The sequence below is a fragment of the Nyctereutes procyonoides genome, unplaced genomic scaffold (genome assembly GCF_905146905.1).
Source record: "Nyctereutes procyonoides isolate TBG_1078 unplaced genomic scaffold, NYPRO_anot_genome, whole genome shotgun sequence".
Lineage (NCBI taxonomy): Eukaryota > Metazoa > Chordata > Mammalia > Carnivora > Canidae > Nyctereutes > Nyctereutes procyonoides.
The window spans coordinates 12,490,449-12,504,839 of NW_026575134.1; the positions used below are offsets into that span (position 1 = coordinate 12,490,449).

Sequence of the window (14,391 nt, forward strand, 5' to 3'; positions counted from 1 at the left end):
TTTCTTTTTTTTTTTTTTTTAAGATTTTATTTATTCATGAGAGACAGAGAGAGAGAGGCAGAGACTTAGGCAGAGGGAGAAGCAGGTTCCATGCAGGGAGCCCGATGCAGGATTCGATCCCAGAACCCTGGGATCACGACCTGAGCCAAAGGCAGATGCTCAACCGCTGAGCCACCCAGGGGCCCCAATACTACCTTCTTTCTTTTCAAAAATAAAAGGGTTGCTTTTTGGTGGAAGCAGGAGGGTCCTTGCATGGGACCTTGCCGACAGGGCAAGTATATGGAGAGCTCCTATGGGTAGCTCCCATGGTTCCTGGTGGCTGTGGGGTTTCCTTTCTGTGTGTCCCATCTTTTTTTTTTTTTTAAAGATTTTATTTATTCATGAGAGACAAAGAGAAAGAGAAGCAGAGACATAGGCAGAGGGAGAAGCAGGCTCCCTGCAGGGAGCCCAGTGTGGGAGTCGGTCCCAGAACTCCGGGATCACACCCTGAGCCCAAGGCAGACACTCAACCACTGAGCCACCCAGGCATCCCGACTGTGTGTCCCATGTTGAAGATGATCCCTGAGATCCAGATAAGAGCATTTTTTGGCAGGAGGCTGGGAGACATAGTTCTACCCTGGAGTCACTTACATCTTTTAAGTTGTGGGGCTGCATGGGCTTGATGCTGGTCACATTCAGAGCAGGAGCTCCATGCCCTGGACCTTTGCTCGGATGGCAGCAAGTGCTCAGAATCCCTTATGTGCCACATCCACCACAGTGCAGCTGGTTGGCACTTCTGTGTGAAAGAAAAGTTGATAGAGTTGACATAGTCTCTTAATGATGAAGAGAATAGAACCAGGACTTGGAAATGGTTATGAAGTATGGAATTGGTTTGAAATTACTGAGTAATGGGAACTGTATTTGTAGAAAATGTAAAAATAAGACTTCAAAACTCCCCTTTGGTTTATTTTACTTAGGCAAACTTCTCCTCTTTACAGGAAATTAACCAAAGATGTTTCGGAAAAGATGGCTCAAGTCGAAGTGAAATTGTCTGACACAGCTTCACTAAGCAACAGCACAGCCAGAGAACTAGATTCTCTACAGACAGAAGCAGAAAGCCTAGACAACACAGTGAAAGAGCTTGCTGAGCAATTGGAATTTATCAAAAACTCAGATATTCGGGGTGAGCATCTTTTGTGCAAGTATGCAGTCCTGGACAATGGATTTAACCCGCCGTCTAGCCCTTTAGGACAGCACTTTTAGAATAAAATCTAGTGCTTTCTAATAATCTTAAAGCCTTTTCTCACCGAGTCTCTGGCACAAATAAGGATTAAAGTCCCCACTTACAAATGTGGGACCTGGGACACAGCCTAAGAGACATAGCAAAGGTTCGTTCCATGGAGCCAGCAGCAAAGTGGCATCATTTCCTGATTTTTTTTTTTTTTTTTTTTTTTTTAGTGAATGGTTTAACCTTCTTGGTGTTTCTTGGAAATGGGCTCTTTCGAAGAGTTAAGAAATTAAACTGATACTGCAGCAAATTCTTTTATATTCAAGAATGTTGCCTGGTCGGGAGAGAATTTTTGCAGCATCAGATCACACTAACCATCCTATTTTACACATGATCGTTTATTTTTCGGGCTGGGTCCTTAAAGCCAAAACATGCCATGCTGTTTTATACATACCATTTGAGTGGATCTGAATAGTTAAATAGGAAAAGAGAAAAAATATGTGGATGTGTAATCTGCAGGCTGCCTGACACTACTGGCCATTGAGAAAGGACTGGAAGAGTGCCTATATGCAGAAACATCTGCATGATTGACTTAATTTTTCATCCAGATGTTTGGCATCCTCCTGAGCCAGAATAGCTACTAATAGGACAAAGTGTAGCCATTGATCATGAGGGGAAAGTTGTCTTTCTTCATAAAGATTTTAGTCCTTGAATTTTAGAGCAAAACCATGCAGTTCTTCCCTAAGGCTGGAAGACACCAAATACGGGCATCACGTACTGAGAGGGAGTACGAGAGGTTTAACTCTGGGCAATTTCACTTCGTGCCCTAGGTGCCTTGGATAGCATTACCAAGTATTTCCAGATGTTTTTCGAGGCAGAGGAGAGGGTGAATGCCTCCACCACGGATTCCAACAGCACTGTGGAGCAGTCGGCTCTCACTCGGGACAGAGTAGAAGACCTGATGATGGATCGAGAGGCCCAGTTTAGGGAAAAACAAGAGGAACAGGCCCGCCTTCTGGATGAACTGGCAGGCAAACTACAAAGTCTAGACCTTTCTGCTGCTGCCGAAATGGTAAGGTTTGAGGGTTTGGCCCCAAGGCTGTGATGCAATAAGAAAATCCACCCTGTCTCGTCTGTAGTACTATTCACTTTGCAAATGAACCAGCAGGAGTGAAACTGGCCTTAGGTTTCTGGACCACCTCTGGGCTTCCCCCCCCCTCAAGCCAGATAAAAACAACAGCATGTACCTCTCCAGCCCACCCCCAACCCCCCAAGGCCCCCCACCTGCTTCCAGAGGTTTCTCTGTGATGCAAAGACTTTCCAAGACTGTTAAATTGAATCGGTGTGACTTCTTATGCAAATTGGAACCCTCCAGACTGTGGGTATTCCCTCCGCCCCCCCCCCCCCAGCTGCGATTTGAAGTGCAAACTCCTCCCGTGGAGCAATTCAAGAATCATTCTGGGAGGGACTTTAAAAAATTAAAGGAGTGAAAGAGTTTTTTTTCCCCTGGGTGTAAATTAAAATGTTCCTTTGTTCCAGTAACTTTACCTGGTGAAGATTAACCCTGAGACCAACCCGAGAAAGTAGATTCATTTCCCAGGAGCTTTTAAAGAGTAATTCTGGATGGAGCCAAATGAAATTGAGTAGTGAGTTTAGTGAAAATCAGGCAGAAGGCCAAAAAAAAAAAAAAAAAAAAAACCAAAAAAAACAAAACCCCCCCAAAAAAGCCAACTCTTGCCTGTTCTCTCCTTTCCTTATTGTTTCTCCCGGAAGGACCCCTACCGAGAGAATTTGGAGGGTATTGTTTACAGACTAAGGCTTGTGCGCTCCTAGTTTAGGAACCCCCAGAGGATCAGTGAAAGTAGGAGGCAGGTGGATGCCGAGAAGCCAGGGAGCAATCGGTTCAGGATTTTTGTAGCCATCAAAGCCCCCTCCCTCCCTGCCCACCCGCCTTCCCCATCTCGCTCTCTCTGCCGTTGGCAAAAACCCACCGTCAATACCATATTGTGCCAAACTTAATTGACGCCTGCAAGGTTATATATTATCTTATGAACCTTTAAGGTCTCCTGTCATGGTTTAATGGAAAACCATTAAACCCAGAGTGGTGTGTCCGCTGCACTTCATAAAGCGACGAAGTCCCTATACACAGGCAGGAGATGCCAGTTGTCGCGTCTTCCTTCCTTTCGGGGTAGATTCCTTCCTGAGAAGTTCTCATAAAAACCGGTCATCACCAGCAAAACCCACACACTGAAATGAAAGCCGCTGAGCGTGCTGAAGGATGTTTGCTTTGCAGCAGAAGGTAGCGGGCGAGCAGGGGCCCTGAGGGTCCCTTCCCTGCTACCGAGCATTGGCCAGCTCCTGGTCGCCCACTGGGTGTGTGTGCCTCCTCCGAGATCCCCCTGGTCATCTTGGGGAGAGAGGTTCCTGTCCCTTTGTGGTTTTCAAGTACCTTCAGTTCTTTGTCGTGTGTGTGTGTGTGTGTGTGTGTGTGTGTGTGTGTGTGTGTGTAGCTAGACCCGTGCTGGTTTTCTTCATGCCTGTCGGTTGAAATAAAACAGATCTCCTTGTGTGTTGTCAGATTGTTTTTAGAAAGCATCCCTGGGGCCTTATGCTTCTCTTAAGACTTAACCATGTTCTTCCTTTTATTTTTTTTTTAAGATTTTTATGTATTTATTCATGAGAAACACAGAGAGAGAGGCAGAGACATAGGCAGAGGGAGAAGCAGGCTCCTGCAGGGAGCCCAGGACTCCATCCCAGGACCCTGGCATCACGCCCTGAGCCACCCACCCAGGCGTCCCTAACCATGTTCTTCTACACGCAGAATAAACTTTATTTTCTGAAGCTTTTTATGAACTGTAAACCAGATACATGAAAGATTATTAAATTGAGATGTAATGGGATTATAATTATCATAAAATGATTAGTCTAAGGAGTCGACTGTTTATGCAGAAACTACTTTGGTTCTTAAAAAGAGCACCTTCCTTGTGGGGCACATGACCTGCTCCTCACTGCCTCTGTTCAGTGTGAGAGGACAGCTCCACAGTTTTCCTTCCTGCTCCGCCTTTTCCAACATAGAGCAAGCTTATAATTTATCCACGTGCAAGTGTGTATCACGGCCAGGCCCTGATCTTTGGAAGTTTCTGGTAGGTAAGGAAGGAGGAGTCTAGGGACGGAGAATTGTGGAGGGTTGCTTACTTGTAAAAGTCAAATCTACCTTTGTTCCTACTGTTTTTCTGTTTCCCTCTCACATCTGGAACATTTCTGTTTCCCCTGCTCAGATCCCACCAACCAGCACATCCTTTCCTGACGACAGCGCCAACCCTCAGTAGTCTCTCTTTCGTTTGCCTTCTTTCTGACTTACAGCACCTGACTGCTTCTTGGCTGTGGTACGGAGAGCGAGCCTGTCTTCCAAATTGTCTTCCAGATGATGAGCCTTATAAGGCTACCCTGTTGACCGGAACCGGAAGAGTTGACCATGATGTGGATGGGTCTAAAAAATTTCTCAGTGCCTTTTTGTTTCTTCTTCTTTGTTTAATCCAACGGTTTAGGCTAGAGGGGAAGCATTCTTTGGCTCTCATATTGGCAGATTTCAGCTTAACAGCAGGTAATGTCTGCACCCCACACAGCGCCCATATGGTATTCTGGGTCATCAGGGCAGGAGGTATTGGAGAAGGGTTGCAAATTTTCGGCTTCCTTGGCAGTAAGTAGGGTAGCTTCTCCCTAAGCTCCGTGCTCCTCCCTCCCCCTTGAACGCTGTGTTCCCAGGCACCCTTGCTGAGGACCACCTACACGCTCTCTGGGGCCACCCAGGCCCTGCACAGCTGTTCTGAGCAGCAGACGCCCTCTCTGAACACTCGTGCCTGCCCTTGGCTTGTTGCAGACCTGTGGGACGCCCCCGGGGGCCTCTTGTTCCGAGACGGACTGTGGCGGCCCCAACTGCAGGACGGACGAAGGCGAGAAGAAGTGTGGGGGGCCTGGCTGCGGGGGCCTGGTCACGGTTGCACACAGTGCCTGGCAGAAAGCCATGGACTTCGACCGAGATGTCCTGAGCGCGCTGGCCGAGGTGGAGCAGCTCTCCAAGATGGTAAATCAGATGTTCGCTGTCGGTGACGGATGGGGAGATCTGGGAGGAATCTGTTCTCAGTGGTAAAATGAAAGGGGCATGTCAAGGACATGTCAAGTCTGAAAGTGCAAGTTTTTGTGAGGTCAGGGAAATCAGTGCACAGGGAGGTTCTAGTCATAGAAAATTTAAGAATCTGCTTTCTTCTGATGGAGATTTGCAATAATGATGTTACTTCGCACGTGGGTCCAGGGTTATGAATACGTTGAGCTGTACTGTAAAAATTCCATGCTGAGCAATTGAGCGTGTATTTTTCTAAAGTGACCGTGTGAACGGCAGTATTTACGTTGGTACCTGAGAAAACATACGGGCCACCAGATGCTTTGGGGGAGTTAGAAACAATTAGAAAAAATGTTGACACGCTAGCCTTATCTGTATGAGAATATCGTGCAGCAGTCCGGAGACGGAGCGCTTTCGCTCTGTATAGGGACACAGTACAGTTGAAAGAGAGACGTTTGTTTCTAAAATCCATGATTCCAAATGCATAGTGTTCCGTCGTCATATTCCAAACCATTTGTAGTATTCTGGTCGGCTGTAGGAAGAGTCACGTTGTTCCCTGGGTAACTTGTTCCTCGTGTTTAGGTCTCCGAAGCAAAACTGAGAGCAGATGAGGCAAAACAGAATGCTCAGGATGTTCTGCAGAAAACCAATGCCACCAAAGAGAAAGTGGACAAGAGTAATGAGGACCTGAGAAATCTCATCAAGCAAATCAGAAACTTTCTGACCCGTAAGGAATTGTTTTCATTTGACTTTTAGACATTTCTTCCTCTCTTGGAATAAAAAAATCGTTTTGTAAGAGTTGTGTCTGAGAGACCAGAATTCAAGTCTGCATTTTAGATAAAATCAGTTTCTGGCTGGGAATAAAGTAGCGTTCCCCACCCCAGCCCCAAAAGCCCATGTGAAGAAATGGTGGCATTTCTTAAATTACGTGTATGTAAGTAATCTTCTCTGATGTCATGCAGACACAGAGGGGATACCCAAGTAGGAAATCAAGTCAGACACACCCTGTGAGAACTGAATTTGGGATCTGTTACCGATGACATACAGTGTCATTAGGTCCTTAAAGTAGAGCTTATTTTGGCATTGCCTGCAGAGCTTTGTAATCCTGTTATTTACAGAATAGTATGCTTACTGTCAGCTCTCCCCTCGTGCTCTGTAGAGGAAGAGAAAATCTCTAGAGTTTGTGGTCCAGCTCATAACTGCTTCTGGTCACAGTCTGGGCGTTATCAGGAAACGATGGTTTTAGCTTCAAATTACACAAAACTTTCAACTGAAATGGACTTAATAAAAAAAAAAGATGCTTATTGTATCACAAGAGATTCTGGGACTCATGTAGTAAGGATGTCTGCTTTGTTCTCAGGCCAGCTCCTCCTGGCTGCAAGGTGGCTGCCAAAGTTACAGACTTCACACAAAGTCTCAGTAATACCTAATGAAAGAAAAGACCACCTGTTCCTCTGTTGTATGTTTTTTAAAGGAAGAAAAAAAAGTTTTTAGATTTTATTTACTTATTCATGAAGAGACACAGAGAGAGAGACAGAGACATAGGCAGAGGGAAAAGTAGGCTCCCTGCGGGGAGCCCAATGCAGGACTGGATCCCAGGACCTCAGTATCACAACCTGAGCCAAAGGTAGACTCTCAAACACTGAGCCACCCAGTCGCCCCTAAAGGAAGGAAATCTTCCCCAGAAGCCTTGAGCAGTCATCTCCATAAATCTCACTGGCCAGAAAAGCATCCCATGCCCATGCATAAATGTCCAATGGAATGGGGTAGACTAATCAACATTTAACTCTGAGTTGCTAAGTTGACCTTACCCTAGAGGTAGGAACCTCCTGAACGAAATAGTGTTCTGTTAGCAAGGAAAATGGGGAATAAGGAAGGAGCCAATGGTATTCCTAGGGATAGCTTATGAACGAACCATCCTGTGGAAGCCATCGCTTGATCAAAATATTTTCCTGTGCTTAAATCGTTAGGGGTCCGTTTTTATGTTAATAGTTAAAAACAAAAAGTCTTAAATCAGTGACCTATTTGAAGCTTAACCTCTTGGGCATTTTTCTGACCACCTTTCACATTACACATTTGAAATTCCTTGGCTTCTTTGGTTATACACTATCAGATTCCCTTGCCTCTCTGATTGGAATTTCTCCCTTTCTGTAATTTCCAGAATCCAGATAATTTGCATAAGGAATATCAGCTCTTTACATCTGCATTTACAGTCCTCTCCTAGCTATTTTTTTTAACCTCACTTAAAAGTTGGCACTACTCGGGCACCCAGGTGGCTCAGTCAGTTAGGTGTAAGTGTCCAACTCTTGGTTTTGGCTCCGGTCATGATCTCAGGGTCGTGAGATGGAGCCCCATGTCAGGCTTGGCGTTCAAAGCAGAGTCTGCTTGAGATTCTCTGTCTCCCTCTCCCCCTACCCCTCCCTCCATTTGCATGTGCTTGCTCGCTCTTTCTAAAATAATAATTTTTAAAAATTAGCACTGTTCTGTAATCAGTTTGCTGTGCTTGACTTTCACGTGACTTGCTCTCCCCATAGTGTCTCCATCCAGAGATGTCCCACTTTCCTTGCTCAAATCCTACTTTCCTTCAAAACCTGATCAGTTCCTCATCTTGTATGAAGGCTTCCCTGACCTTCCCAGCCTACAGCAAATTCCAGTAGTTTCTTGTTCCACATGCAACTTACTCGATTAGACAATGAATTCTTAAAACAGGAAGTGCATATGTCTTGGTGTGATCCCCAAATGCTGTTCACCTGGCGGGTGACGGGAAGTGACGGAGTGAAACCGTCTGTGACTTTCACCTCTTCGTGGGGACGTCTTTGCTTTTCACAGAGGACAGTGCCGATCTGGACAGCATTGAAGCAGTTGCTAACGAAGTGCTGAAGATGGAAATGCCCAGCACCCCACAGCAGTTACAGAACTTGACAGAGGATATTCGCGAACGAGTCGAAAGCCTTTCTCAAGTGGAGGTGATTCTACAGCAGAGCGCTGCTGATGTTGCCAGAGCTGAGGCATTGCTGGAAGAAGCTAAAAGAGCCAGGTATCTGCGGATGTTGTGGCATGTTGGGGGCTTGTGTCAAGCAGGGGAGTATTAAGTATTTCTTTAACCAGTGAAATGTCTAATAAGAGTGACCTCTGTGAGTCTCTCTGGGTCATTCCAAGAAGGCTGTTCTTTAAAAGAAATGTGTGGCTGGTTTTTTTTTTTTTGTTTTTTAATGTTCCGAGGGGAAGTAACTTTGTCATGTTCACATAGATGATCTTGTTCTTTTTAACTCAGCAAAAGTGCAACTGATGTTAAAGTCACCGCAGACATGGTAAAGGAGGCGCTGGAGGAAGCAGAGAAGGCCCAGATTGCAGCCGAGAAGGCAATCAAGCAGGCAGACGAAGACATCCAAGGAACCCAGCACCTGCTAACCTCGGTAAGAGACTCGATTCCTTACCCGTGGGGGAGAGAACAGAGACTCTATCAGGAAACTCCGTGTATTTGAGTTACATGAAAACTCTCACAGCTGAACATGAAAAGGTCGCTCTAATGTCAGTAAATCCGATCGATTCCCTTAGCACGGATGCTACACGTGCTGTTTTCAGGGATAAAAGGACCCTGAAGACACTGGAATGTTAAGCCCCCTTCACTTTTATCCTATACGTGTTTTTATCTCCTCTTCCTTCAAGGACTCACATAGACTCTGTTCAGTAGTATGAAGGATAGTATTAATTTCAAGAGTTAGTTTTAGGAAACTCCTGCTGTTATCGAGCAGCCCTAAAGCAACCTAATAGTGAAGACCAGTATCTCAAAATTCATGAGGTGAGTGTTCACAAAAATTTTACTGTCGAGTTTTGAAAACCACTGGAGAGCAATGAAGGTCAAATGCTTCTAGCCCCCACTTCTAGATGAACCTAATGGGGATCTTTTAATGGAATGATCTGTTTTGTTCAGAATGCATGGAAAGCTTAATTTTTTTTTTTGAGTAAACTGTGTCCAGCGTGGGGTTCAAATTCGCAACCCCGAGATCAAGGGTCACGTGATCTATTGACTGAGCCAGCCAAGCATCCCAGAAACTTCTCAAAGCAGAATACTCTTGACTCAGTGACTACAAGATATTAAAAGCACACACTAAGAACCTTTCACAGGGATTTAGTGCTTAATTGTAAAAATCCTACGTAATCCAAATATAATTTTCATTTTTCAAAAATCAGTCCTACGAGCGAATCTTCCCATCCAATTTTAGGAAAGTTCATTTGTTTTATAAAAATGGGGGGAAAATGGACTCCTGCGATCCCTTACCCATCTTCTCAGAATATACTTTGAGATTAGATGTCCTTAGAATTTTGCACTGTCATCCTTCCCAGGCCAACAACCCCTAATGTTGAAAACCTGGCAGGTGGTTTTCCAACCTGCTTTTCCTACCACTGTTGATTACAAACCTGTCTTCCCTTATTCTACTGCACTCAGTAAAATGAGACTCAGTAGTTCCTCAGCCACTTTTCCTTCTTAAATCTCGAGTATATACAAGGCCCCTTCAGGCTACTTGTTCAAGTGTAGAAAAATTACATTTTATCACCAGACTATGTTCTAACCCTTTGATTATTCTGATTTTTGTGTCTCTATAGTTTAGCAAATTTCTCAGTGTGCTGTTAACATTTTAATGAACTTTTATCTATTTAGATTACTTAATAAAAATTACTCAGTTCTAGGGCAGCTGAGTGGCACAGGTGGTTAAGCCTCCGGCTCTTGGTTTCAGCTCAGGTTGTGTTCTGTGTTGTAAGATCGAGCCTGTGCTCAGCCCAAGGTCTGCTTGAGATTCTCTGCCTCTGCCCCTCCCTGTGCACTTGTGCATACTATCGCTAAAATAAACTTTTTAAAAAAATTACTAAGTTTTGAAAAGCAAAGTGGCAAATATAGGATTTAATCAGATTACAAGTGGGATATTTGGCTTAACGATCCAAGTGGATAATGAGTTTTTTTTCAGGGACCCTGGGGGACAGGAAGCATTTTAGGTAAAGGATAAGAAGCAAAAAGAACTTAGCTATTAGTGAAATCTTGTCAAAACCTATTCCCTCATTTATGAATAAAACTATAAAGCTCATCTTCTAAGAAGTGTAACTGCTCTCAAAGATTATTTTTCTACGTTAATTAATGGGTGAACTTCTAAGTTAACAATCATTTGGTTTGAAATACAAATTTTACCATGTCTGTATTAGTTTCACTATGACATTATTGTTATTCAGACTTAATGCTATGGAATTCAGACCCATCCTGGAAGATAATTTTTGAGAAAAACTAGGTGCTCAGGGAAACTGGTTCTTCTGTTGTGGGTCAGACTGCTTACTTGGGCTAGCTCTTAAAAATCAATGTTTACTGATTATTCTTAGAAAAGAGATATGTGGAACCTCACCAGTTACCCAGATACTTTTTCCCTAAATGACTTTTGAGTATATATGGGTTCCAGCTATCACTTCTGCAGATGACAGTCCATCTCCTAGTCCTAGAGTGACTTTACAGAGTTTTCAGCATTCCTGGTCAGCCTTGAGTAATTAGCTAAGAACACTCAACTTTCCCAACAGTTTCTGAAGACCCATAACCTCCACTAGAGTTGAACATCTAGAGTTGACAGGAAAAACTAAAGGTGACTTGGGAGTTATCATTTTCCCCACCCACGTTAATTTGGAAACCAATGTGGAAATCCTTCTCACATCTGCTTATTTGTGACCAATGTTTAGCCAAGGCCTGCAGGTGTCCTTAAAATGCTTTCTCAACACATCAGGCTGTCTGGGGGTGGTTCGTTTAAGAATTTTACATGATTTCCAGATCATGAGAATTGCGAAAAAAGCTGGGCACTTGATATAAGCTTTTCCTTTTTGCAATTTTTTTCTTTGGATCTGGAGCAAAAGAGCATAGTGGTCTTTTAGTCTTCCTCTAGATTTGTATTCCTAGCACGCCCTACCACTTGTTAAACTACTGGCTTCCTGGGTCACTGACATTGTACTTGCAGATTGAGTCTGAAACTGCTGCTTCTGAGGAGACCCTGCTCAACGCCTCCCAGCGCATCAGCGAGCTGGAGAGGAATGTGGAAGAGCTGAAGCGGAAGGCTGCCCAGAACTCGGGGGAGGCAGAGTACATCGAGAAAGTAGTGTACACTGTGAAACAAAGCGCAGATGATGTGAAAAAGGTAAGTCCAGCTTTGTAACTTCACAGCTGTGTTCATAAAGGAGCGACGAGCTCCTCGTTGCCTTCCTTGGAATCGGTTAAGGGACGTGGACCTGGGATCCCTGGGTGGCACAGTGGTTTGGCGCTTGCCTTTGGCCCAGGGCGCGATCCTGGAGACCCTGGATTGAATCCCACGTTGGGCTCCCTGTGCATGGAGCCTGCTTCTCTCCCTGCCTGTGTCTCTGTCTCTCTCTCTCTGTGACTATCATAAATAAATAAAAATTTAAAAAAATAAAAAAAAAATAAAAAAAAAAAGGGACGTGGACCTAAGTGACCTGTTTTGAAATAGCAGCCTTTAGAGACACAGATGGAAAAGAGTGGGAGTGGATTTGCAAGTGTCCAAGAAGTGTGACCTTAGCCCTCCCATCCAAACTTGGATAAGGAGGCAGGAAGATGAAATTAACTGAGGGGTGGAGGTCTTGGAGCAAGCCTACTGAGCTTGTACCTCGGTAATTCAATTAGGAAGGCTGGGGTGGCCTACAGTGATTACCTGGCCATTTGAGAAGTCTTTAAAGTGGGGTAGAAAAAGCTAAAGGAGCCACCACAGAACAGCTAGTGGGGAACTAAATCTCACGTCTCCCACTCACTAACCACCTCTTGCTGCTCACTTGGAAGGTACTGTGTTGTACAGAGAAAACTCTACAACCCAAATTTTTCATTAGAAGCCAAGTAATCATTAAAACACATGTTCAGGGGGGCAAAAGAGAAACCTTTTGACACTTTAAGGGGAGTGTTCCAACTGTTAAATGAATAGTTAGGGAGTTACAAACTGAAATATAGTCAAGATTTTTCCTCGAACTTAATGTAGCTTTTAGCCATTACAGAAGGGGCACTTCCTTCTACCTCTGCTTGGGGAAGAGAACAAAACAGTAAGAAAAGTGGACTACCCTACCCTGTTTTTTCTATCATGGTTTGTACTTTCGTGCGGTTCTGAGAGCATAAATCAGAGCATTTTTCACAAGTACCCTTTTTACAGAGTATTTTTTTGTAAAAATATAGCATTTGATTATAATCAGATGAACGACCCCCCAACATTGAAATCCTTACTATCAATGGCTATGGTTTGAACAGCGTTTCTCAAAAGCAGCACCTGCTGCAACCACCTTGTCAAACCCACACAAACTTCTCATCTCCTCACCCATCCCTGTGTATGCTACATCTCCCCTTTCCTTTCCTTCCCTTAAATCTCTACACACCCTACACTGGTCCTCCTATCAGCTCATCAAATGGGCCTTTTTTGATTCCCAAGTGTTTGGATCACAGTGAATCTACTTTACAGAGAAAATCTACTACTCTGCCTCCATATAACTGTCCTATGACACAGCCAGAGAAAAGTGCTGACAGGAGAAAGGTGCCTTAGCCCTGGAGACCCACTACAACTCCCAAAATATCTTTCAGGTCTTTCATTAAGAAAATTCATGTCAGTGTTATTTAATTCCACTGTTTCAAAATAATTACTTACACCTAATTGCTTAACGCCTGAGTACCCTTCCAAGCTTGCCACAATGACACTCTTAATGTCCGAGATTACATTTATCACCTCTCTGTGTCTAAATGGAACTGCAGGCTCTGGACAATGAAGTTGATGAAAAGTATAAGAAGGTAGAAAAATTAATTGCCCAAAAAACCGAAGAATCAGCAGATGCCAGAAGGAAAGCAGAGATGCTACAAAATGAAGCAAAAACACTTTTGGCTCAAGCAAACAGCAAGCTGCAGCTCCTGAAAGGTAGGTCTTAGGCTCGTGCTTTCACAACGTAAAGAGAAAACATGCACTGAGTTATTTAAAAGGTTGAAAAATTATTCACTTTGTCTTAGGCTTTATAGGCAAAAACGATCAGTAGGAGGTTGAGATCATTATAGTGTAATTTATTCACTTTTTATCTCCCACAGATTTAGAAAGAAAATATGAGGACAATCAAAAATATTTAGAAGATAAAGCTCAAGAATTAGTAAGATTGGAAGGAGAAGTCCGCTCGCTCCTAAAGGATATAAGCCAGAAGGTTGCTGTTTATAGCACCTGCCTATAACAGAGCAAGAGGCGGCTCGAAGGTGACTGAGGTGACCAAAGTAAAAGAGCTACATTTTAAGATCTTCAAAATAAAACTCATTACCTATTTAATGTTTTTAATCAGCACATTTTGTATGAAGTCCAATAAAGTACAGTCCTTTTGTATAAATATATATTTAGTATAATTCTTAAATTTTACAGATTTAGCGTTCATGAATCCCTTTGAAGCAAGGGTACTGTCAATGTAAAGATGGTTTTATAAACAGATGGCCTCCACAGGCCCCTTTCTGTTTTGTCTATGAACAGGCTATCATCTGTTTGCTAGGTCAGTATCCTCCACGAATCTGCCCCCTAAATCACCTCCCAGTGGGATGCCCAGGTGGGAGGGTAAGGATACAGCCTGAGGCCCGCCTTCACCATTTCAATGGTTGCTCCAAGACTCCTCTAAGTATTCCTTGCTCTGAGAAAGAGAAAAAGCAATTTTTAGAAAATTAGCATTATGGCTTTAGCAGGGTTAGCAATCCTGGCCCTTTTCTGGGTGGTGAGGTGGGAAGGTTTAAATTAAATCCAGCCAGAGTTCATGAACACTGCTCCTGCCAACTGAGCTGTGCCAAAGTACAAAATGATGCTGTAAAAGTTCTGTGTTTATGTTGAACTTCATTAATTTCACAAACTAGATTCTCTGCTACCATCTGTGAGGCCAAAACAATAAAGAAAACAATTGTATTCCAACTGCCAAACCTATGTCAGCTTCATAGCTGAGTAACAGGCCAAGCCCTATGCGGTTTTTTTCACCAATTCTTCTTAGAGCAAGACAATTCCTGTGTACCACTTAACAGCCACCCACACAT

The 14,391-nt window shown here is 43.7% G+C and overlaps 1 protein-coding gene across 1 annotated transcript in view; it reads left to right on the forward strand.

Annotated features, from left to right (window-relative positions):
- The window catches only part of LAMB1 (laminin subunit beta 1), a 69,952-nt gene extending 56,239 nt beyond the window's left edge, over window positions 1-13,713 (forward strand). The window contains exons 26-34 of the mRNA XM_055301044.1: window positions 978-1,162; window positions 2,038-2,279; window positions 5,088-5,291; window positions 5,910-6,054; window positions 8,157-8,364; window positions 8,602-8,743; window positions 11,318-11,494; window positions 13,099-13,258; window positions 13,423-13,713. Of these exons, the coding sequence (XP_055157019.1) occupies window positions 978-1,162; window positions 2,038-2,279; window positions 5,088-5,291; window positions 5,910-6,054; window positions 8,157-8,364; window positions 8,602-8,743; window positions 11,318-11,494; window positions 13,099-13,258; window positions 13,423-13,559 (1,600 nt within the window). The 3' untranslated portion in view covers window positions 13,560-13,713. The remainder of the gene's footprint in view (window positions 1-977; window positions 1,163-2,037; window positions 2,280-5,087; window positions 5,292-5,909; window positions 6,055-8,156; window positions 8,365-8,601; window positions 8,744-11,317; window positions 11,495-13,098; window positions 13,259-13,422) is intronic.
- Window positions 13,714-14,391: the final 678 nt, after the last annotated feature.